The following is a 26,670-nucleotide window of genomic DNA, read 5'->3' as shown; positions in this document are numbered from 1 at the left end:
GGAAGCTATCTACAAGCCTCCAAGCTGTGCATGCTTCTGAACCAAGGTTCTCCCCTGTCCCGTCGAGTGTGTGTCCTGCCTTTGGATCTCTCCTACTGTATATCTCTCCTTCTGTGTCCTCCCCTAACACAGTGCATGCCAGCTCTGCAGTTATCAAATCTTTGCACGGGGAGCTTATACTTCTGTGTGCACACTGGTATCAGGTGGACACCCTTCTACGGAGTTTTCATTAGTGTTGTTATTGTTGTTTGGATCAGGTTGCAGGTATAGTTGCAGACCTCGTCAACAGTTCAATGGAAATGATGTGTTTGCCAAAAGCTTGTTTGAGGTGGGCTGTGAGTATGAGGGTTGAGAGGTCTGTGAGTACCGCTAAGAGCGTGAGACGGGGTTGAGAGGTAATCTTCCCCTCGCGGGAGAGCCATGTTGTCAGCCTCCATTAGATGGCAGTGTTCTTCCCTTATTCACCAGACACAGACAACACACACGCAAACGCACACACACACACACACACACACACACACACACCTGATCCTCCTCTGCCCTGCACTTGAGACAGTGCAGGGCATATTGTATTGTATTGCGTTCCTTTTGGTGCAATAATGTTATTTTTTTGTTGTGGCTTTGATAAATAGGAATCCCACATCGAGTCAGTGAAAAATATGGTAACCTTACCTTTCATAAAATCACATTTTGATCACCTTGAATTAAGGAATAGGTGTGTGAACACATGGGTGTGTTCTAGAGGCAATGTGCTTGAGATACTTTTTTAGATGGATTCGAACACGATAGGTCAATCAATTTGTGGATCTGCATAGTTTTGAACCCGAATGTGAGTCCAGAGATCAAGAGAAAAACACAATACAAATTGTGTCGGAAGGACTTCTGTGACTGACTGACTGACTGACTCTGTAGTCGTGACTCCTGTATCTGGGTGACACATCGGCTCTGGAACCCAAGCTGCAATCCAGTAACCGCCTGTAGCAATATAACTCAAGAGCGGAACTTACTGCTTTTCATCAATGCCTCTTTTATACTGTTCATACCCACCCAACCGCCCACCATCACAACCCACCCTCTCTCCCACGCGCATAAGTGGAAGATTGATCACTTACAAAACGGGGGGACTATCTCCACAATGGAAAAGCTGTCATTGCCCCCCCCCCCCCCCCCCCCTTAACATGCCAGCGCCCCTGCGAGTGAGGGAGGAGGCAACGCAGAGCCATCAAACCTTATGCAGTGCGGGGAGCATAGTTCACAGCGCAGCCATGTAACAACCCTCAATAACCCCCTCCACCCCCACACCCCCCACCTCTGGCAGCCTGAGCTATCGGCTGCTGGAGCGAGGGCACGGAGATTTACCGCGCCGAGCTCAGCCCAGGAAAGGTTCTCCTTATTCGCCATCTAAAAACCTCTTTATGTTGATTGACGGCTTTGCGTGATTTCTCATTCTTGCTCTCTCCATCTCTCTCTCTCTCTCTCTCTCTCTCTCGCTCTCTCTCTCTCTCTCCCTCTCCCTCTCCCTCTCTCTCTCTCTCTCTCTCTCTCTCTCTCTCTCTCTCTCTCTCTAAGAGACAGAGAGACCACCAGCTCAACCTGACAGTGTCATTAAAGGATAGTTATTGAGCAATTGTGTGTGTGTGTGTGTGTGTGTGTGTGTGTGTGTGTGTGTGTGTGTGTGTGTGTGTGTGTGTGTGTGTGTGTGTGTGTGTGTGTTTGTGTGGGAGCAAAGCATTATATGGAATAGTATTGAATGGGAAATCAAAAAGTGCAGCGATTGCAGGCATGCAGAGTAATAGAAACAGGGCAACGGGGAAGCAACACGGGAGGGACTCGAGGGAAGCTAAGGAGAAATGAGAAACGCCTGAGTGGGCTGAACAAGTGATCTGCAGGGCGAGAGCCTACTAAAGGTGATGACAAACAGAGGGGATAAAAACATATAAACGTAACTTTCATTCTACTGAACATGACCTATGGTTGTCGTAAAAAGTTATGATTCTGTATATTGTTCCAAGTCCTGTATTCATTGTGGTCATTAATTATGGACCTGTGTAACTTCTGACTGCAATTCAACAAACCCAGTGTACAATAGATATGTTATTGTCTGTGTCTGTCCCGTGTTTGTCTGTTAAGCAGTAAGACACTCTGATCCCAGGCTGTTGGAACAATAGCCCAGCATATTTACTCAGCGCTTTCCTAATAGACCCCATAGGCCCCAACCAAGCCTCTAATCTCCAGCAAAATCCTCACACAATGTGCACTAATCTACAGTCACACACTAGCACATCCACCTTGCGTCGCACATATGAACGCGCGCAGATACTAATAAGCACACTACAATTGTGTAGTATAATGCACACACTCGCAGGCACATACGCACGCACGTACACACACACACACACACACACACACACACACTCTCACACACACACACACACACACACACACACACACACCAACACCTATTCTAACGAGAACACCTGTCTGCATCAGTCCGATTGTATTAATGTCAGTGACGCTATCACAGAGCATTCTGAGCAGATGGACAGCACCCTGTGGGAGTGGGGGGTTTCCACATAAAACCTACTCTTTCATAGACAGTGCATATTTAATGTTAGACTAGTGTTGAAGATTATGAATCCATTTCAAATGACAGTTTCTTGATAAAAGACAAAAGGACATTTTTGTAGTTGGTTGGCGCGACCAGCTGCATTTCACACTCAGAAGTGGGTTTATTTTCAAGTCCCTTAAGGATAAGATCGCATTGGAGGACGAGGACCCTGGATGGAAACAACACACACACACACACACACACACACACACACACACACACACACACACACACACACACACACACACACACACACACACACACACACACACACACACATGAAAGCACACAGACACAAACAAGCACACACACATATGCACGTACGCATGCACGTACGCATCACTGAAAGGTTCGTTGTCGGGGGGATTGATTTGGTGACTCTTTGGAGCATAAATAAACAAAAGATATGCAAAGTCCTAGTTTTATGGAGTAGAAACCTAGGCTGGTCATATTGAGGTCACCGCCCCTCTTAATATAAGGTATCCATTGTTCAGGAAACTGGTGCATGAAATGCAAGGTGAAGATGCTGCTGCCCACATTATGTCTGGCTGCAACTAATCAAATTAAATGTAATAATCTGAAGGATTATTACATGACATGATTTACATTTTTCTGTAATATTTATTTAATCCTTGCTTTCAAATAGGAATTATATTTTTTGGAGAAGAGGGGATGTATACTTAAATATGCATTCCATTTATATTGTTGCATTGTAATATTTAGATAAGGTTAGACTCAGGCCCTTCATAACTTTTCTATTCTACTTTAGTATTCTTCAAAGTATCAAGGGTGCTATGTTGGCCCAGTGTGTGTTGTTTGAGAACTCCAGAGATCCATGAGAGTAGGATTTAGCCGTTTGGTCACAGTTTGAAACCAAATGCCTTGTGAAGGATGTGTTTGTTGTTTGGATTGGATATTGGGGCAACCCTGCAATGGTCTGGCATCTGATTCAGGCTGAAATTGTTGGATGCAGAAATATCCTTCTAATATTATTTTCCGTATCAGTTTTTCTAGCCATACTCACATACATTTCTCCTGTTTAAAACGTTGAACTCCATGAACTTGAGTGCCTTTGTTTTAATGTAATTAACCTATTGGCTCCACATTACCCCTGAAACTGCAGATTTTGCGCATGTGTATTCATTTGTTTTCTGAAACACGTTTTTTTGTCGAGAGAGAGAGAGAGAGAGAGAGAGAGAGAGAGAGAGAGAGAGAGAGAGGTATAGCAAGCAGCTGGAGCACTATACATTTCAGCTGCAGTAACATGATCACATCTTTTTCAGTCGCCAATCTACAAGCTCATTCCCTGAATACATTTGCTTTAAAACTCATGTTGTTTAATGGGCTTCTTTGTTGTCTTAATATTTCGTAATGCCTCGATAGTGTGAATTTCAATAGTATTTGTCTATGTTTATGCAGATTAAACTTACTCTCAATTCCTATAAACATCATTGGGACGCATATATGCACAATGACAGATAAATAAACATACGTTGAAAAAATTATGATTTCACACTTCACAGTTTTGGGATGTGATAACTCAGTGCGCTTCAAATGCTTTAATCTATTTTCAAAGTGGGGACATTTTTAAGAATTCATTTTTTAAATATTAATGCTATTCTCTGTTCTTTCAAGGGCACCACAGTTGTTCCAAAAGTTACATTTCCTGAACTCTATGTTTGAAAGCTTCCAGGTTCGTGACGTCCTTATTTACAGGTCCTCTGAGAGCAATTATATATCTGCACAACGTGGCAGGGGTAATAGTAACAGAGGATCCCAGAGACTGCAGGCTTTATGAAGATGGTACAGGCAGAGTGAACCGTTTTGTCTCTCTGTGTGTTCTGAACCTTTTCTTCTTCTCTCGGGCTCCGGCTGCTCTCAACCGTTTCATTTCCCAGTCTGGCCCCACGTTGGGCTTGTACAGCGTGAGAGAGAGAGAGAGAGAGAGAGAGTGTGGAAAACCCCTGTCTGAATATAAAACATGTCTGCATATCCCCCACTCAACAGCCACAAGATGCGTGGCTCGCAATGAATGCACCAAAGCCCAATATCTCCTCTCCTCTATCTGTCAACACTTCAGACATATTTTGTCCCCTCCGCCACCAACCCCACCCCTACTCCTCACTCCTACGACTCAAGTCAACCATCAAGTTTTAGTTTTGGGACTTGGAAGTTGACATACTGTATGCAGATGTTATTATTTGTGTGTGTGTGTGTTGGGGGGGGGGGGGACGCAGACGAGTCTGCGTCTGTTTGAATGTATGTGCGGTGTGTGCGTGTATGTGTCTGCGTATGTGTGGTGTGTGTGTGTGTGTTTGTGTGTGTGTTGGTTCATGTAAGTGCATGGCCAGGTTGAAAAGCAGAACCTTTTAAATCCATACGGTACATACTACAGAGCTTGTTCATCCATCTGCCGCATCCCTGGTTGAGTAGACACTGACTCTTACAACTAATGTGCGTGCGTGTGTGTGTGTGTGTGTGTGTGTGTGTGTGTGTGTGTGTGTGTGTGTGTGTGTGTGTGTGTGTGTGTGTGTGTGTGTGTGTGTGTATATCCTTCTTATAGGAAAGAGGAATAGAGGTCATGAAGTATAATGTGTTGGGGCAAACATGATCTTTTTTTTCCTTCAGAGTTAGTAAACTGCATATAATTGATATCTTTATTTCACTCAGAAAGTTTTTTTGCATTCATTTAGACAAAATCCACTCAGATATGTCATGTAGGCTATCAACACACTTTATCTGCCTGCTATTTAGAAGTTCTGCTATCACAGGTATTCGTATTTTGAAATTATTTTTGCCAGAACGAACCAAACGATTACACATATAACTAAACTTTCATCTTTGTTTTTATAATCCACAAACCATAATCCACAAACCTAATGTATTCAGACATTTTCTTAGAAAATGGAACAATACAACCAGGGACTTTGTCCGGAAGAATTGAGCCAGGAACATGGTGGGCACGGTTGGGGGTCGTGAATGCATCACGTCAACAACATTCATATGCAGGAATATAACGAGTGATATGTTGCCTGTAACACAGAACAACAGTTATGGTTTTCAGTTGCCTGGTAACATGGCTGTCCCGTACGAACGTCATGCTCATTACATCGTCGCTAACGATCATCAATTTCTGGGGCCTCATCAACATAGTTTTGAATCCCCTCTGCCTCATTTCCCAGTAAACTGCTCATCCACCTCAATAAACCACATGAGTCATTGAGTACATCGCCACAACTCTCTCCTCAATGCACTCATAATGCCTTTGTATATTCTGTTCCTGTCCGGCTGGACAGGGTTCGCTGTAAAAATACACTCCACTTCAATCCATATTGGATTCTTGTCTTTGTAGGCACAGAGACAGCACTCAGTAAACAGTGCTCACACCAGACTAGAGGAAACGGCGAGATCTGCCTGGGAAAGAGAGAATTGTATTGAAAGGTGACGTGCGCTATGTTGATGATTGAAAGCTGTTATATCTTTAAAGGAACTCGGAACGCCCACACAGTATGTTTTACACCTGATGGAAGTATGTTTTCTTTCCCTACTACCAATATACATTGGTAGTCAAGGCGGGGCCCTATTGTTGTTAAGGCGGCCGCCTTAACAACACAGTACTGGGGGAAACACTGCAGCATTTCATCCATCCATCAATCCATCAATCCATCCAAGCATCCATCCATCAATTCATCCATCCATCAATTCATCAATCCATCCATTCATCCAGCTATCCATTCCTCCATCCTTCTACTATACTATGAATCCATGAACGAATAAGTTACATCCTTACATTCCTGAATCCATCCATTCAATCCTCCATTCATTTGTTCATCCATCCACCTCATGAATCCATACATTCATGCATGTCTTAAGCTTTACACCTTCCTTTGTCTATCCATATCTCAGTCCTTATTTACACAGAGAATTGCGTGATCAGCCCTGTTGGAGCCCCTTCCATTTCCTTGGCTCTCCTAAAGCACCCTGCACCCTGGCCCTTGGTGTGTTATTGTCCCCGCGCCTTGTCTCGTATGAGGCCCAGTCGATACCGCGCCGTGTTAGATTGGAAACATGACGCCGTGTATACAAGAATCTATTGATTCCTGCCCGTTGCCCGTCGCCCCCCCGTCTCTCCTGCCCAAGCGCTTCCGTTTGAGGAGGGATCCGAGCCCCTCTCCGCGCCCCGGCATGGGGTCTAGTGTTCTGCCGGAGCAAGACCGCCTGCTGCCTGGGGTTTGTCCATCCACTGACCTTGTCTGTTTCCTGTGCTGAGGTATTTTTGGTGCGCTCGCGTCCGTGTATATATTATGGATCCTCAAAGAACATTCAGTCCTTTAACTCGGGTTCATAGTAGGAGGCCGACGTGGCTTTTGTGTTTTATTTGTTTTTGAACAGCAAGAGCGGGGGTATAACTTGTAAATCAAATAAAGATGGATTTTTGTTGTGGTTTGTTGGTTGAAAATGGTCAAACCTAATTCTTTTTCCTTTTAGTGTCTTGGAAATTATGCAGACATGGAAAAGCATGCACACGCATACACACGCATGTGCACAGACACACAAACACACACACACACACACACACACACACACACACACACACACACACACACACACACACACACACACACACACACACACACACTACAATTGTATCTGTATATCTATAGAAAATATAAAAACTATTCAACATAAATGCACTCTGGCGTGTTTATTTTTTTTCTCACCACTCATCTCTCTCCAACTCACCTTCCCTGGCAGGTAGCACGGGCCAGACCGCGCACTCTCTCACCACTTAATTCAGCACACCACTCTATAAATTACCAGCACATCTGTGGTGCCTTTCCTGCACAGCCTCCACCACCCAACCACCACGTCATTAGGCCGCCGGTCCAATCGCTGCTCCACTCACCACAGGCCAAGAAAATCATTTAGTTAAAGGTGACCAGATTTGGAGTCCCCAGATCCCCCCCCCCCCCCCCCCCTTAGAGGCCTGTGATTGGATGAGAAGTTGAGGGGTGATTCATCATTGTTAATCGACGTGGCTGACAGCTTGAATCAGCGGGAGTTTGGGGTGGGGGGGTGGGCCAAGTCTGCTCCCCACTGCTGTTTTATTCTGCATGCAAATACAGACAATTACCAAGTTACACACGCTGGGCCGCAGACACACACCTGCACACATACAATGTACGCATACCCACACACACAAACACAGATATTGCATACATACTTACACATACATACAAAAACACTCAAACGCATACACACATATAGGTATAAAAACATACAAACACACACACACACAGACATACACAGGTACACACACACACACACATACTGACCTCAGATCAAAAAAATGTAAGCACACACACACATACAAATAAACGTATCTCTCTCTGACACACACACACACACACACACACACACACACACACACACACACACACACACACACACGCATAGACGATTGCTCAAACGCAGAGCAATGTACACACAATGAAAGCAGGTTAGGACGTATACTCCTTGTGTTTAGGACATGTTTTCCAACAAGTACATGGTGAATTAATGCATTTTATTTGAGTTCAGCTTCATTCAGAGCAATGTGTTTTTTGATGTTAGAAAAAAGACAAACTCTATTGATCTCCATCTCTGTGACTGTCGCTGCCAATGCCTTTATCTCACCTACACCTGTTCAGGCACTTGCTGAATTCCTGCCAACCAGTGCTTATACTCAAGTCACACATAAAGCCCAAAAAAAACCATGATTCATCGTTGTAAACATAGCCTCCGCTTTTCCACAAATATCCCCTCAACACTCAAACAGAAGGCCAGAAGTACCAGGTATAATGTTCATATTTATGTACGGAAAGCAAACATAACTGCAGGCAGATTCTCTGGGGAGAGCTTTGTCGCGTCCATTTTAATTGGGAGCCATTTTTGATTTACCATGCTGTGTTTTGCTTGGCTGACCACAAGCCTTGACCGACCATTGGCAGGTGTACAGAATCCCAGCCTTGTGTTAAGCTGGCCCACTGAAGCCTTTGGATACACAATGTCTGCTTACACGGTTATACTTGATAATGTGCACAGCTGTCGTGGAACTGTGCCTGCGGAATACTGAATACACAATAATCCCAGTTTGAGTGGTTGGAGTCAACACACCGTATAGATTAAATAACGCTGTGTAACCTTATAAGAGCACTTTTTTACGATGGTTTTATGAAATGTGTAATGGTATACTCTTTGGTTTCGACACAGATTACTCATTTTAGATTTTCTTTCTAGTGCTCCAGGATTTAAGTTTGGTCAGTGAAGACAATGGTTGCCAAATATTTTGAACCGTCTTTATGGTATGCTGAGGTTTGACAGTTTCATACATTTCGAAATATAACAAATGTTTTGCAATGATATAGATATCAAACAAATAGCAAATGATTGGCACATCACAAAGTTCAGAGGGTTGAAAAGTATCAAATATTTGGTTGTGATATTTACTGTCTTTACAATTTCTTAACACGTTTTTTTGGTGAAAAAATTTGTTGTTCTGTGGTTGTTATCAACAGTATTCAAGATGGACAGAAATGCTATGAATTAAATACAATAAGAAAATGACTCAGCTAAAGCCCAAGGTAGCATTAGGGGAGATAAGTAACAATACTGTAAACTATCACAGCTAGGGATGCAAACAATTAATCGATTATCGATTAATTGTCGATAAGAGATTACTCGATTAAAATAAATTACTTGCAATTAATCGCATTTTAACCCGTAATTCCCCAACCGTCCACGTGAGGGCGCACTTGACGCCAGACGTACTTGACGCACACGCGGGAACACAAGCGGGAACACAAGCAAAGCAGGGCCGTGTTCCAATGCCCGTACTTCCATGAGTATACTTAAAGGGAGTATACTATCCGCACTGGCTACTACGTACATTTTTCAGATGCGAGTGCTGTTCCAAATCGAGTACTCCGTGGTGCACTAACCGGAAATTACGATCACGACTGCCGCCGTGGCTCCTCCCCCGCAATAAACATCCCGCTTTGAACGGTGAACTCTTTACGCCTAGCGGCTATAAAAAGCTATAAAAACTATAAAAACTACAAAATGACTATATTAATGCAGGCTATGTGGAAAATGCGCCGACTTTGGCTCAGCCTGGCTCCGCCTCTTCTTCTACGTAGCTAAGAAGGCTGCCGTTGAGTACGGGGAGTGTCCTTCGATCCACACTTCACGATTAGCCCGTTTTGAGTACGGCATCCGGGTCCTTGAAGTATACTTCTTTTCGCCGGATCTGAATTGGAGTACTGCGTACTCAGATTTTGGCTAGTAAGTACGGACAGTACGGGTATTGGAACACGGCAGGACGGAGTGCAGTATGGAGCCACTTTAAGTTGGTTAATGACGACAAAGACGCCAAATGCACAATATGTGGAAGTATTCTAAAGTACAACAACTAAACGACTTTGTTGAATTACCACCTAAATGTGTCACATTCAGAAGGAAATTCAGCTTCTCAGAAGAATTGCCGCTTATCAATTAATCGATCATCGATCGATAAGATGAAACAACTATCGATTAATGAATTACTCGATAATTTGCATCCCTAATCACAGCATACAATTTTGCAGAAGACTTTGATTCCTGGTCGAGGTTCGTGTGAGTTTGCCTTGCTTCGGTAAACACATCCGAAAACATATTATAAACATCTGTGCGCTTTGGTCTTGCATCTGTGTGACCAGTGGGGATTTGAGAAAGAGTTTCCCACAAATTAAATTATATAAAAATAAAAGCAGTATCCTGGATTTACTGTGGGTTAATGTGGTGCAGGAGATCATGACTGGGACAACCCTTAACTTTTTGACACATTTTCACATGTGTTTAGGGAATTTTGAAGATGCAAGGCCCCTAAGGAGATGAAATGTCAATGAATCAGTAGCACTAGATAATCTGGATGCAGGGGTCGGGAACCCTTCCATGTAGTTACTTAAAATGTAGTTACTTGAAACGTTCATAGAAGCGTGAAAGAAGAGTTTACATGATTATCAGCCAACCTGTTAAGGGAAGAAATTCACTCATTGCTAATGAGACATGAAAGAACTACGCATGTCATTTTCCCTTGTAATTTCATGATCTACTCTGATTCTACTTCTCTGATTGTTGATTATTATATCATGGTACACAGATGTTGTTGCATTTGACCTGGAAATAACCAAAGCTTTGTGACTTTGTCCAATGAAAATATAGCTTTGTATCCCAGAAGGGCATTTATACAATATTTACCTTCAAATGTAAGTACATTCTGGTAATGCGATCTCTATTCAACCTTTGTTGGGTATCCATTGGAAAACACTGTAAGAGCCAAGTATGGCTCTAGACACACAGGTTGCTGCCCCATGGATTATAGTAAGAGTAAGGTGAATATCAGGAAGCCCTCTTCCGAACCTGGGGCAAACAGGAACTACACTCCTTCCTATTTTACCGACCACACAGAGCGCTTCCCTCTCACTCCTCCCTCTGTCCACTTGGCACGCTACTCTTTTCATAACTGTCTGACTGCACTTCCGTATGACGCTTCATTTCCTCCCCCTTTGACCCCCACTATGTCCTCAGTTTTCTGCCTTGACCTTCCCGTGACCTTGTGTGAACAATGAGCCTAGTTTGCTCATGCTGAACTGGCCCCCGCATCTTTTTGCAGAGGGAGGGGAACTCCGGAGCAGCGCCGGGACTTTGGCCCCAGGCAGGGGCAGTGCCCAGGGCAAGGCATCCCAGGACAGGGAGCCTGTTCTGGGTAGAGACCCCCTGGGCACAGGGGGGTCAGCCTCCTCCGCCCAGCTCCAGGATCCCAGTAGAAACAGGAGGGCTCACCCCAATTGGGCTATACTGGGTAATGAACAGGACATTGCTCACATGTGTCTGAGTGTTTATACATGCATGTATGTGTTGTGTGCATCTGTTTGTGTTTGGATGTGTGTGTGTGTGTGTGTGTGTGTGTGTGTGTGTGTGTGTGTGTGCGTGCGTGCGTGCGTGCGTGCGTGCGTGCGTGCGTGCGTGCGTGCGTGCGTGCGTGCGTGCGTGCGTGCGTGCGTGCGTGCGTGCGTGCGTGCGTGCGTGCGTGCGTGCGTGCGTGCGTGCGTGCGTGCGTGCGTGCGTGCGTGCGTGCGTGCGTGCGTGCGTGCGTGCGTGCGTGCGTGCGTGCGTGCGTGCGTGCGTGCGTGTGTGGGTTTCTGGTGCGTATGCACATGCTTGTGTGCGTCTGTGTGTACGTTCAAGCGTTCACGTTCAAGCACATGTGCGTGTGTGAATGTATTTTTTATCGATTTGAAGGGCTGTATATGTGTGTGCATGTTCATGTGACAAAGGAAACACAAACACACACACACCACACACACACACACGCACACACACACACACACACACACACACACACACACACAGAGGTCGGTGGATGCTTGTGCCATTTCAAAGCCAATAGACAGACAGGAACACTAGAGGGTTCACCAAGGAAGCTGATATTGGGTCGTTCAATCAACCATTCACCTGTGATGCGTAATGCTGGTGGTATTGGCCTGTCACTCGTGATGCACCCAGATCTGGGCAATTTGTATGCACACTTACGGGCCTTCCTGTCTGGTGTCATGGGGAGGTGGAGATGGGTTTCACTGCCCTTTAGAAGAAGGTTGAAAGAGTCTGCTTGTCTGTCTGTCAGAGTGTCTGTCAGTCAGTGTGCCAGTCTCAATGATAAGGCAGATGAGTAATGTAGGGTCGACATGTCCTTCATATAACCACAGCAGATGTGGCATTTTTTTTTACGGGAACAAAAATCCTGAACCAGATATGGGGGGTTAGGGGATACAGCGCGAGATAGACGGTGAGGAGGAATTTGATGTGGGAAAGGTCATATTTTGATATTCCCGTTGCGTCGTATTGGTTCAAATCATTTCCCCAATTGGAGGGCACTCCATGTCTAGAACTGTTCACATCAGCTTAGCAAAAGCAGCATTTGATTTTTGTGGATTGTAAACGCTCCATGATCATATTGAACTACGTGACAACATGATTACTTTGAGGGCATTTCTTTTCTATATTGTTTTGAAATTATCACATGAACCAAGTTTGTCAATATGTAGAATAGTATTAGGACTAGAAGAGTTTTAAATGGTCACATTATTGCACATTATACTGAAATGTACACAAACGGTTGTACAGAGGGACAGTATAGAAAATAAAGTGAGCTGGAATCAATAAGTTAAACAATATAAATAACTTACGTGCGATGCAATATGATATACAAGGAATCCAATGTTATGGTTGAGGTTTTATTGTATCAATTTGTTTGATTAGGTTGAAGAAAGAACAATGTTCCTCGTTTATTTCTCAAACTCCGGGGCACGTATTGAAATACACACCACACGTCACAGCCAACGTCGCACACCACTGTCCATTGTATCTGTTTGGCATCAGTTTGGCATCACATTCTGATTCAAACCAGGGAGGGGGTTATCTGATGGGAAAGTTGGGTGACTTTTATACAGGCAGATATTGTTCTTCCAGATCAAAAGTGTTGTTTTGTAAAGTAGATGTTAATTACTTAAAACCAATCTACTTACGCAAAGGGATATTCTCCTACATTACAGCTTTTACAGCCTACTAGTGTGTACACCAATATATCTGGCGTCATGGGGACACCATGAACTGCTATTAGATTGTCTACAGACAAATAAGGAACGCTGAAGTTAGCTATCTTCCCTCCACCAATGCGTATTATTGTTACTTCGTCCTAGCAGTTAGCGTCATATGCGTCACTTCTGCTCTGTATTTTTTTATTGTTTCAGTGGAACCAGCTCTACCCGTCATCTTTGCCTTCTGCTTTGTCAGCTCACCAGACACCTTGTCTTCATCTTTCTTCTAACGGACACAATAGCGGAAGATTGGTTTGGATCATTAAAATTTAAGACAGTGAGCACCTGGCTCATGACGTGAGACATTAGCATTTGAAACATCAGCGTTCTTGGGTAGAGAGAAGCTCACTAAGTGCCACACCCAGAGGCTATATTCCCCTTCTCTAATTCCAGTCTCAACGCTTTTATAGTGGATATTCTGAGTCTTAATTTTTAATACTGTGGATTTATTTCAAAGCCAGACTGGAATGTAAATACTACACACTTTAATGGTTTAATGTGTTGGCCTTTTTTAAGGAAGGAAAGGGAAATGGTGGGAATATCTTAAATGGACTATTTCCGTGACAGAAGTGAAGGAAGGGAAAGGGAAATTTGTGAATATTTGAGAATATAAATCATATCAATAGTTATTTGAACTCTACAGCAATCCTTGACTGAAAGCACATGGTATCGTAATGTTGTATGGTTAAAACCTTAACCTTTTGTATCATATTGTAGTACTGTGCCATGGTGGTGTGTGTGGATGTTCGGAGGAGTGGAGCTCGTTCTGGGCAGCCGTAGATTTTTATGTTTTGTCCGAGAGAGGAGAGTTATGTTTCCTGGACGCCTATAGAATAATGCTAGGGTGTGTGTGGATGGTGAAGCTCCCTCTAAGCATTGGTTTATTTTGATGTCCGTAGGTTCTATAGTATAACCAAACTGTGCTTGTCGCATTTCAACATGGCCCATTATAACCCGGGAGATGCACTGCCCCCCTGCTACAGGGCACACTAGCATCCTGTCCTGTCGTGTCCCTGGTGTCGCGTTGAGCCGCGAGGAAATGCTCCCACTCTGATCAATGAGAGCTGCTACACGACTGCGCCCGACTGACACCGTGTAGAGCAAGTGTACAGCAGACGCACAACAAATGCAAAAATAGACATGAAGGATATTTTTACTGCCCTCCATGAATAAGCTGTTTACGAAGAAAGTACAAATGTTTGCATGTAAATTAATTAAATAATGTATAGAATTGTAATTGTAGTTGCATATTGCAGGCAGGGAAGTGCCCTCAGCTATCAACCACACATTGTCCATGATCTCCGATTGAAACTAGCAAGAAGGTGCAAAGTAAAGAAGAGGTGCACAGTCTGCTCTATATAATAACAATTATTCGCCGAAGGCTCCGTGAATAGTGGGGAATAGCCCCCGAGATCTTTGGTCTGGGGGCTATTCCCCGCTATTCACGAAGCCTGAGGTGAACATTTTTTGAAGTATATACTACACGTGAACACTCCAAAAGTAAACAAGATAACACTTTTTGCCGGGATTAATTTGTTTTTATTAGCGTGACGAGACGACCGTCACGCTCGCTCCCCATTACACATTTTGTGATGAAAACAATATCCCAAGTTTGAGATCTCAATCATGGGATATTGCACAATATCCCGAGATAGCGAACTAATCGAATTGCGCAAATCTTAGGAGGTTCACGTGTAGCATAAACTAACAACAGTTATTCCATTGAATGTGATATGGGGGGGGATTTATGATCCACCCCTATCAGTGTAGGCAGACTTAATTTTATCATATTTATCTCCATTTTCTTTCTCCTGTTTTTAGTAGAAAGGTGGATTGCAAAAACACATTTCAAACACATTAAGAACCTATGCAAAGACCTGAAGGTATAGTCTAATTTCAACACTAGAGCGATAAGAGAGTGTCTCACTAGGGTTTTTTCCAACCTTAACATGAACCAGTTAGATGTGGAGTTGTAGCAAAGGGTTGGCAAAAAACATGTGTGTGGGTTTTTAACATGTATGTGCCTGGATAGAATTTTAATGCAGTACATTTTGCTACAAACTGATACATACTCCCTAACCTCTCTCTACTCTTACAGCACAGAGTTTTAAGAATTGGATTTGCTTTTGTGCATATGTTTTCATGCTGGTTTATTTGTGTGTGTGTGTGTGTGTGTGTGTGTGTGTGTGTGTGTGTGTGTGTGTGTGTGTGTGTGTGTGTGTGTGTGTGTGTGTGTGTGTGTGTGTGTGTGTGTGTGTGTGTGTGTGTGTGTGTGTGTGTGTGGATCTATTTGGGTTTTTATGGCTGTGAGAGCGAGAATGAGGGAGAAAGAGATGCAGAGAGAGGGAAGAAGAGAGAGAGAGAGAAGCAAAGAGAGAGAGAAGGAGGCAGAGAGAGTGTGTGGGATGTGAGTTTAAACTTAAGGGATTTACATGCAAAGTACTGGTGCCCCAGCATCTTAACATGGGGACGTGTGGATGGAATGTACCCACCGCAAATGCGCTTAGGTCTCTCGCTAGGAAAGCAATTTAATTTACAAGTCAACACACAGTGATGCATTCCCTTACTCCCACCTCCCACCTCCTGAAGATATTTGAAGATTGAACCCATCAGAACTAGTGACAGTCCATTAAGTGTTTGAAGCAGGCCCTACCATTGTTCATTTTGTTTAATTTCTTACATCCCAGATGAAAAGAATATGTGTAAAAACTGTGTTCCCAAACCGTGAATCAGTGGTGGTTGGTAGCTGATGTCTGAAGTGGATCAGCCCTGCCTGGCCTCGCACCAGAGGCTAATGTTATTGGCTACACTACTGGATCAAATTGCAGCTCAACTAGCGTACAGAGATACTTGGGAGTTAATTGGTAAAAGCCAGCGTGAACTCTCTGAACAGCAATTAACTCTTGTACCCAGCCTCTCTCTCTCTCCTTGTTGCTGCTGCGCTGGAGTTCTCTGCTCCCATTCGTTGGCTCGCGTGCAGCTGTGAAAACAAGACACATGTTAAGTGTTATTCAGGGCACCAACAAAACCCACACCCGCATGTACACTCACACACTCACACACACGACACACTCACGCAAACGCACATACACTCACACACCCGCATGTACACACACACTCACACACACAGACACACACACACACACACACACACACACACACACACACACTAAAACACCTCACACAGGAAGTACAGCTGTCTTAGCAGTAAACACAGAGCAGATAGGCCATTTACTGTTATCACAGAAAACGAATTAATCACGTCACTTGCTGTCAACCCAAATGTACAAATAAGATTAGAGGCAACGTTCACTCTCCATAGAGAAAACAAACAACAAACGATCAACAACAAAGCAAACAACTATATCCAAACCAAAGGGAAACACACACACACACACACACACACACACACACACACACACACACACACACACACACACACACACACACACACACACACACACACACACACACACACACACACACACACACAAACACTAACAGACAGGTGTTGGAGCGGAGCAGGGAGGAGTGAAGTGAAATTCAATGTAGGGGTAAGGCTAAGAGGGATAGACAGGCCAAGCCCCTCAACCCCTCCCTACTGGCTGATTCAAGTATTGCCGGTGTTGTTCAGGGATCCTTTGGGGAGAAGTCAGCCAATGAGAGAAATAGCATTTTATGTGTTTGTCTCTCTCTCTCTCTTTCTCTCTCTCTCTTTCTCTCTCTCTCTCTTTATTGAAAGAAGATTATTGACAGAAAGTCTTTTTCCATCCGTTTTCCGTTGAGTGAGTATAGAAGAAGGATGTGGCCTTCTGAGATGGAGGAAAATCAATGAAAGGTTCAGGTATACTGCTGTTATTCCTACAACCTCATACACACTTTATTGTATAGTAACTGAACATTTGCAGTCCATTTTAAATCTCCAAACACAGAGAACAATATAGGGTCCATAACTCTAACAAAGCCTGACCTGATTTATTGCCAAACCAACCATGTAACATTAGTTATTATATGATGACTGTTTTACTTTCTATAACAGTTTATGCCTTTATTTACTCCAATATAATGATTTGTAGTGGTGCATTTTTCATAGATTAGAGGATGTAGGCCTACTAAGATTTTAATTTAAATAAATGTAATTGAAGTCAATATCCATCACATAATAAGGTCACAGAATGGTGATTGCTATTCTTTTCTTTGACGCCATTTTCTTCTTGCGTGCTGCTGAAGAGTGAAGCTACCGACAGCAAAATTGACATCTGAGAGTGCAGCCCGACACACACGGCCAATCACAACAGAGAGGCGTCTCGTCGTGTTGCATTGTGATTTGATTAGTAACTTCACCTAAGTATTGGCCTAAGGACAACAATTCCCATCTCACAGCGTTGCTTTAGGATTGGATAGTAAGTTAATATAAAATCACAGACCCTGTGAACCCTACCTTCACCCTAACCCTTATTGAATACCGCGAGAGGATGGTGACCGGAAGCCTCCTGGGAAAACTAGGAGGGTTAGCTAGTATGGAAATTGTGCTCTGTGTTATTCAGGGTTCAGATTCATCCATACCACGAGTCTGACTCATAAGAAGAAAGAAAAGTAAGAAAAAAACACCTCCAAGAATTCCCCAACTCTCTCTCTACCTTGTTGACCCCTGGCTAAGATTATTCATTAAAACCTTAAAGGTGGTCACGTACATATATTAATACACGGAGCACTCCTGTCTTTTAAAAGGAGGGTTTGTCTTTTCAGTACCCTTGTGATAAGTGATAGACATGGACGTTGATGAATTGCCCATCCTCTCCAGGGTGATCATTGTTGGAAACTTCCTTCACGTGAAACTTTACTCCAATAGTAGTGATAGCGGTTCCATTAATCACATATGCATGATAAAGCATTTGTCCTTGCTTTGTGCGACCCACACACTTCTATTCTTCTCTGTTATGAACACTAACAAATGCACACAATCTCATCAGTGCTCCGGATAGCTCACTTAATGAAGGAACAGTGGCGCCGTTTTCATTTATATTCTGGACAGCTCCGAGAACACTGTCAAGCAATCTTTCTCGTTTTTTTTTTTTAATTTTCACCTTGAGAGACCAGCCATTGAGTGCTAATTTTATACAGATCAAGTTAAGGCAAAAGTGGGCGTGATGAGGGCGAATAGAAATTAATATTATTTTGTGTTCAGTCACAAAATGACTCCCTGAGCGTGTGTACAGAGTCCAGGCTGAACCGGTGTTCTGTGTTGACAAGAGAACTCTCCCTCTTCCAGGGCTGAATGCATTCTAATCGGAGGGTTCTAGCTGTGTATTGAGGTCACTGCAACAGGGGAGGAGTGGAGCAGGGTGATCTGTGTTTATATGTCACTTTATAGTGTCCAGTGACACACACACACACACACACACACACACACACACACACACACACACACACACACACACACACACACACACACACACACACACACACACACACGCACACAGATGCACACAGACACAACATCGTTTGGACCTCGAGCTCCATGTCAATTTGAAATTACAGTGTTGATGGTCCCCGGGGGGACCGGGAGACCGATATACACGGCGTCCAATATCCAGCACTCTGACGACTTTCACCAGTCAGGCCGAGTATAGTTCACCAGAGGGGCTCTAACTTATACTGCATGTCCTTTATGAGTGTCCGGTTTGGAGTAAGCCACCTTCTCCAGTGTCCTCTCCATCTGATCCCATTGATTATTGAGTGGCTTTCCACCCCCGACCCGATCGCGGCCCGTCACACACTCCCCAACGCCTCTCTCTGAAGCTTCCTTTTTATATTCTGTTTTTGTTGGTCTTTTCTGTATTGATTTTGGTGGATTCCAAGCCAAACACATAAGATTGAGGGCATTTAAGAATTCAGTTTAAAGGATTGTTATTTTTAGGATTGCATGATAGAAATTATCAGATTTGTGAAGATATTTAGTGTTGTTAAAGAGCAGGGTACAGTTCCTGGGCAGGCTTTCCCACACGTCCCCCGGGGATTTGGCTGTGTCTCTAGCGGTAACAGACAGGCTCTCTGTAATCAGACGAGGCAGTTCTGGCACACAGGAGAAATCCTGAACATGGCCCTGCAGAATCAGGACATTGGAATGTATCGGCATCTAGACACGTATATCTGTTGATATATTTGTAAATGCTTTCCTTTTTAAGACATTATTCAGAGAATCATGTTGTTATGATTCTGCTTCTGCTATTGAACAGTACCTATCCAGCAGGTGAGAGGTCAAGGATCAAGGTGTTATTGAATCCGAAATGCTCTCTCAATCAAGCCAGAGGTCTCACTGACCCTCTTGTTTGGTTGGTGTTTCACACCCTGCTGTTTCTGATATTCCACTCTGTGCAGGGTTCTTTTTTATCATTACACTAACTAGAGATTTAGTTGTAATTCAATTCATAGTAATAATGTGGAAACCCCAGTCGAAATTTCTGAGCGCATAATATAATAACATTTTGCCCATAATTTTACAAAAAAAAAGCTTTTTTCACCACAAATGACTCTTAAAAGCAGTGGCAACATTTAAATATTTTTTAACCATTCAGCGAACAAAAGGCAACAGGGTTATTATCATTTAGGGGGCCACTCAATGACATGCAGAAGCGTCATCAACACGCCAACTGAAGTGCTGTGAGAAATGCAGACTTTCTACTCATTCACATATAAGGTAATTTACATTTCTTACGGAGAAAATACTACCTCAGGGGTAGTATTATTCAGGAGATTTTCAGGGTACAAATGTCAGGATATCTTGTTCACACATACGGCCCATCAGGAGAATATCAGGACTTACACGTGTGTCTGGAAGCAGCTAGTATGTGAGCATTTGATTACATTATGAAAAAGTCAATTTATGGTAACAGGGGTAATTGTTCAATGGAAAATGTAGTATACTATGCATGCAAATCAATTATTAAATAGCTTTTACTTTTGCTCAGGGCTGAAAAGTGCATTGACATTTAAAAATGCAGGGCAACTACTATTGGTTAGTTGAAAATAATAATCATCATTGAGATTAAACATCTCTTCCAGTGTCCTGGCCAAGACAGGCAGCAGTAGCCTACAGTCACACATAGCATACACACAAAAACATAAGAAAAATAAAACAACTAAAACAGTCCGCAGGGGGGAGGGGGGGATATCAATATCGCAAGACATTTAGGGAGGCTCAAGGAGGAGTGTAATGTTAAGTTTGAGCAACAAAGTGTAAAGACTTTTCGGGAGGCTCATGGAGAAAGGTAATACCACATTTGAGCAACAAAGTGTAGTCTTATGGTGGACTGACTGGACTCTATAGACACAATTCACCATACTGTGTTATTGACATGTTTTCGTTCTGTGTTAAAGGGACACTGTCTCTTTAAGATCACATGACTTATGTGTTGATATGCCGGTCGGTGCGATGTTTGATTTTAACGATTTTTATATGACAAAATGAACGACCCGCCGTCGTGAGAAATTGTCTCCTCCCTTCTTTTATCGCAATTTCTACAGTCTATAGACAGAACGTGTTAGCTGGGAGAGTTTATCTATGGCGGAGCTGTTATGTTTCAAAACATAACGTCTTACCATGGCGAGTGTGTCACTGCGGTGTGTGCGTGTGTGTTCTTACCTGGGCGCATGTGTCGATGGTGGAGCAGTTATGTTTGAAAACATAATGTCTTACCTGGGCGAGTGTCGCTGCGATGTGTGCGCGTGCTTGTGTGTTCTTATACCTGCGCGTGTGTCGATGGCGGAGCCCTTATGTTTAAAAACATTACGTCTTAGCTCGGCGAGTGTGTCGCTGCCTTTGTCGTGACGTACAGTGTGTGCATGTGCGTGTGTGTGTGTGTGTGCGCTTCGTGTATGTGTCACTGCCTTTGTCTTGACGTGTGGTGTTTGCGTGTGTGTGTGTGTATGTGTGTGTGCGCATCTGTGTTGGTTTCCGTGTATCTTCGTGGGCATGTGCGTGTGTGTGTGGTGTGTGTATGCTGTGCGTATGTGTGTTTAAAAACATCCACAACCATTTTAGCTCGGCGAGTGTCGCTGCCTTTGTTTTGACGGTGTGTGCGGATGCATGTGTGTGTGCATGTGTGTGCGTTTCCGTGTATGTGTTCCTACCTTTGTCTTGACGTGCAATGTTTGGGCATGCGGTTGTGTGTGTGTGTGTGTGTGTGCGTGCTTTTTCATGTATGTTCATGCACATGTGCGTGTGTGTGTGCGGTGTGCGGTATGTATGTGTGTGCTTGCGGTGTATGTATGCGTTTGCGCGTGCTGTGTGTGTGTGTGAGCTGCAGGCTGCTTGGCACATGCGCACATGAGTAACTTGAGTAACTGGTGCGACAGGCCTGCTATTATAGTAGTAAGATCATTTCCCTCCACTATGAAACCATGGGTTTCTATGAATAAACTGGTTACCTTCCAGATGTTTGGGTCAGTTTGGGTCTTTGATATGTGTCTCTCTCTCTTCTTCACACAGATGAGGTGTTTTGGGGTATGTGAGTATATTGTGAGCTTTGCCTTGTCCGTTTCAATACCTTAACACACTGGAGATTTGAATTGAACAGCCACATTTAATCGCACAAGAGCAGACCCCTGGAATATCAACACCAGTGTGCCAGCTTGTCTCAGTTTCCTTTGAGGCAACAGACTCTGCTGCTGTATTTCTTTTTGTATTTATTCTCTTCATTTCTCTGCTCTCTTCTCCTTCTATATAAATGTTTCATTTTTTCATTTTTCCCTGTGTGTTGTACTACACAGTTTGCTTTTGTTTTAGCCCGCATACTTTTCCTCATATATCCACTTCAAATTCAGTTACAGTCCCCCTCCCATGGGCACAACATATCTCAGCCGTTTCCTTTGCCTCATTTTTCCTCTTGTCTCGCCTGTCTCTTCTCCTCTCCTCTCCTCTCCTCTCCTCTCATCTCCTCTCCTCTCCTCTCCTCTCCTCTCCTCTCCTCTCCTCTCCTCTCCTCTCCTCTCCTCTCCTCTCCTCTCCTCTCCTCTCCTCTCCTCTCTTCTCCTATCTCTCCTCTCCTCTCTTCTCTCTCCTCTCCTCTCCTCTCCTCTCCTCTCCTCTCCTCTCCTCTCTCTCCTATATTCTCCTCTTTCCTCCATCCTCTCTTCCCCTCTCTCCTGCTCTCGTCTCCTAATGTTTACTCTCCTCTCCTCCTTTCCACTTCTCTTCGTCTTCGCTGGATCTAATGTGTGCTACTCTGTATATCTCCTTCCCTCCATCCTCCTATCCAAATGTATCTGATTCTCTATTCTTACTGCCTTCCATATGGCTTCACAGTTCATGGCTCCCCCCCGCCCCTGCCATCTCCCTCTCTCAGGACTCCTTCTCACTCTCCAGTCATTGATTATTAAGCAATGCTATTGGAGCTGTCCAGAATGGATAGGTGTGTGTGTGGGGGGGGGGGGGGGTTGTGGCTCTCACCAGAGATATGCTATCTACACATCTGTGAATGTGTGATTGGTGTATATGTGTATTCCCCAGACTTTTCAAGTCGGTTTTTGGATGAATGAGTTTGATGTCAGTCAGCGCTTGTGTGTGTATGTGTGTGGCAGTCTAGATGAGGTCTAGATGTCCTACAGTGTCTTAACTGTTGGTGTGTGTGTGTGTGTGTGTGTGTGTGTGTGTGTGTGTGTGTGTGTGTGTGTGTGTGTGTGTGTGTGTGTGTGTGTGTGTGTGTATGTGTGTGTGTGTGTGTGTGTGTGTGTGTGTGTGTGCTTGGATTAGTCATTGAATGTCAAGATTAGAATACTATGAATGTCTTTTGTGGTAAATCAGTCCTTATTACATGCAGAAAACACATTGTAGAAATTAAGCAAAAAAGTTGCTTTCTTCATCTCTGTCTCGTCCTCATCTGGATCAGCAGAAACCTTTCATTTCCTTAATTGCTAATTCATGCATTTTTCCAGCCAATTGCCCAGAGGGCTGCAGGCATGGGCCCTTGATGTTGGTGAAACAGCAGTACATTTCCCTAGGTTATAAAGCATTGATTTCTTTTCAGAGTGAAGAAGTAAGAGCTGATTTTGTAGTAAGCAGATATAAAGAAATTGGAAATTGTGGTAAAGATTCACTCACACGCAGTGACACACAGAAAGACACATACAACGGACACCGTGCATACCCACTCAGACATGCTTTCATAGATAAGTGCACACACTTACAACACACATAGGCGCGCACACACACACACACCAGCACGCAGACAGATAACCATAAAGCCAACCACACACTGCATCATATCTCTCTCCCAGACACTCATTCCCAAGTACTCAGAAATCAGCATGCATGAAATCAAGGGAGAGGGAGAGAGCATGAGAGAGAGTTTTTCTGTGTGTGCGTGTGTGTGTGTTGGTGTGTTTGCATGTGCTTGGCACACGCATGTGTGCGCCTGTGTGTGTGTGTTTGTACGCCCATGTGTGTCCGTGGGTCTACGTGTGCGTGTTTGTGTGCGTCCGAGAGGTAAAATCATAAAATGTTGGCAACCGCTAGGCAGAAGGAGATGATAAAGTTGGAAGCCATCTTCCAAAGGTAAAAAAAGAAAAGAAAGCCTTCTAATCAGCATATGAACAGCCTCTCCAATTAGCTCTCCTTATTATTCCAATCTGTCAGACGGAAGGGAGCGCAACGGTGAGGAATCAAACATCCCCAGGCCAGGCATATGTAACCATCCCACTCAGGGAGAAGGGGAGGGAGGGGAGGAGGGGGAGGGAGGAGAAGGGGAGGAGGGGGAGGGAGGGAAAGGGGAGGAGGGAGAGAGAGGGAAAGGGGAGGAAGGGGAGAGAGAGAGATAAGCAGGCAGGGGAGCGGCAGGTAGGAGGGCAGGAGGGAGTGAGGGGGAGGGAGAGCGGGTGAGTGAGAGGGAGGGGGAGGGATGGAAATGGGGGAGGGAGGGAGAGAGGGAGGGGGAGGTATGGAAAGGGGGGAGGGGGAGAGAGAGTGAAAGAACATAATAGAGAGAGAGAGAGAGAGGGCAGCCAGGGAAATTAAACAGGATTCCAGGGAGGAAAAACATTGTCTGTGCTATCCACCTGCAGCTATCATATACCGTGATGAAGAATCTCGCTGCTGTGGACTTATTTGTTGCCTGAAAATCGTCCGTACAGCGGGGGGACTTGCAGCAGCCTCATCACAGCCTTTGCTGACTGTTACACAGTAACAATCGCACAGCCCTTGCTTCCATTGATTCTTTATTTTATTAATTTTATTTTATTAATAGACAAGATAAAGAATAAAACAAATATAAACAGCTATAGTTGGATCATAATAATTACATTATAAATTATCCAAATAAAGTAAAGTCTGCGCTACACTTTGATAGCCACAATATGACCCTTCCATTACCCTGAAAACAAAGCAAGAATTAAGTTTCATTGACCAAACAAGACGTGGTCTTGAAATTTTGAAAACAATTCTAAATTTGTGCAGCTTGAATGCAGTAAAAGCCTAATAACACATCACACCAGTGCTATGATCACTACACTGGCTTTGCCAGAGAATATTGATAAAAATATTACTAATAATTGATAACGCCCTAACCGGTTTAGAAGTGAACTGTGTTCTGCTTTCATGCTGTGAGCGCGCTGGAGTACTGGGGTCATCAGAGGGCAACCTGCTCCCTGTTCAGAGAGCAGTCGCTCACTGTTCAGAGAGCGGCCTGCTCCCTGTTCAGAGAGCAGTCGCTCCCTGTTCAGAGAGCAGTCGCTCACTGTTCAGAGAGCAGTCGCTCACTGTTCAGAGAGCGGCCTGCTCCCTGTTCAGAGAGCGGCCTGCTCCCTGTTCAGAGAGCGGCCTGCTCCCTGTTCAGAGAGCAGTCGCTCACTGTTCAGAGAGCGGCCTGCTCCCTGCTCAGAGAGCGGCCTGCTCACTGTTCAGAGAGCGGCCTGCTCCCTGCTCAGAGAGCGGCCTGCTCCCTGTTCAGAGAGCGACCTGCTCCCTGTTCAGAGAGCGACCTGCTCCCTGCTCAGAGAGCGGCCTGCTCCCTGTTCAGAGAGCGACCTGCTCCCTGTTCAGAGAGCGACCTGCTCCCTGCTCAGAGAGCGGCCTGCTCCCTGTTCAGAGAGCGACCTGCTCCCTGTTCAGAGAGCGGCCTGCTCCCTGTTCAGAGAGCGGCCTGCTCCCTGTTCAGAGAGCGGCCTGCTCACTGTTCCAAGGGCTCTAGCCAGACCCGGGGAAGCAGCTTCTAGCTTGTATCTCCCAACACATAGCTGGAGATACACTCAAGAACATCTGAGGTCTGCCTCAACACTTGACTCTTGGAAATCAGGGAGTAAACATTTGTCTTTGATCTATAGTCGAGGTTAAAGATGTGATTTTATGGTCTTTTAATCATTTTCCTTGCAATATTTATTAATGGCATTGCTTACTTTGTAAAGTCCAATGAATCTGATATTCAGTATTATTGTTGTATTCTTGTAATCTTATATAAAACTCATTATGAAGATTGGGCATTTTACATTAATACCATGTTTACTCAGATGGATTCTGAGTTCAAGGAGAATAACTTTTATACATTAATAAATCTTTATTCACTATTTTTACCAATGAGATGACTCTATTTAGCAATGTTGAATTAATGATTCCAAATTTCTTGCAACAACAACTTGTGAACCAGCCATGATTTGCTTGCATTGGAAATCATATTATCTAACCTTGAAATTATTCAAAATACATCTCCATTATCTTATCCAGTTTATTAGCCCAGTAACCGTGGTTCATCATAATATTTGCTCTGAAGTCACAGGAGAATGCAGTAAAAGCCTAATAACACATCACACCAGTGCTATGATCACTACACTGGCTTTGCCAGAGAATATTGATAAAAATATTACTAATAATTGATAACGCCCTAACCGGTTTAGAAGTGAACTGTGTTCTGCTTTCATGCTGTGAGCGCGCTGGAGTACTGGGGTCATCAGAGGGCAACCTGCTCCCTGTTCAGAGAGCAGTCGCTCACTGTTCAGAGAGCGGCCTGCTCCCTGTTCAGAGAGCAGTCGCTCCCTGTTCAGAGAGCAGTCGCTCACTGTTCAGAGAGCAGTCTCTCACTGTTCAGAGAGCAGTCGCTCACTGTTCAGAGAGCGGCCTGCTCCCTGTTCAGAGAGCGGCCTGCTCCCTGTTCAGAGAGCGGCCTGCTCCCTGTTCAGAGAGCAGTCGCTCACTGTTCAGAGAGCGGCCTGCTCCCTGCTCAGAGAGCGGCCTGCTCACTGTTCAGAGAGCGGCCTGCTCCCTGCTCAGAGAGCGGCCTGCTCCCTGTTCAGAGAGCGACCTGCTCCCTGTTCAGAGAGCGACCTGCTCCCTGCTCAGAGAGCGGCCTGCTCCCTGTTCAGAGAGCGACCTGCTCCCTGTTCAGAGAGCGACCTGCT

General features: G+C 44.3%; 1 protein-coding gene across 3 annotated transcripts in view; it reads left to right on the top strand.

The window, feature by feature from the left end:
* Positions 1-26,670, top strand: part of LOC130404494 (GDNF family receptor alpha-1-like) — an 84,575-nt gene that overhangs the window by 2,589 nt on the left and 55,316 nt on the right. Inside the window, exons 4-5 of one of the 3 annotated variants that reach the window (XM_056609266.1) lie at positions 11,301-11,489; positions 21,776-21,790. The exons of 1 other annotated variant lie outside the window; for it this stretch is intronic. In XM_056609266.1, coding sequence (XP_056465241.1) covers positions 11,301-11,489; positions 21,776-21,790 — 204 coding nt within the window. The remainder of the gene's footprint in view (positions 1-11,300; positions 11,490-21,775; positions 21,791-26,670) is intronic. One more of the 3 variants, XM_056609267.1, reaches the window with a different exon arrangement.

The sequence above is a fragment of the Gadus chalcogrammus genome, chromosome 15 (genome assembly GCF_026213295.1).
Source record: "Gadus chalcogrammus isolate NIFS_2021 chromosome 15, NIFS_Gcha_1.0, whole genome shotgun sequence".
In the NCBI taxonomy this organism is placed as follows: domain Eukaryota; kingdom Metazoa; phylum Chordata; class Actinopteri; order Gadiformes; family Gadidae; genus Gadus; species Gadus chalcogrammus.
The sequence above is the reverse complement of the archived record's forward strand: the minus strand, read 5'-3'. Positions and strand labels throughout refer to the sequence as shown.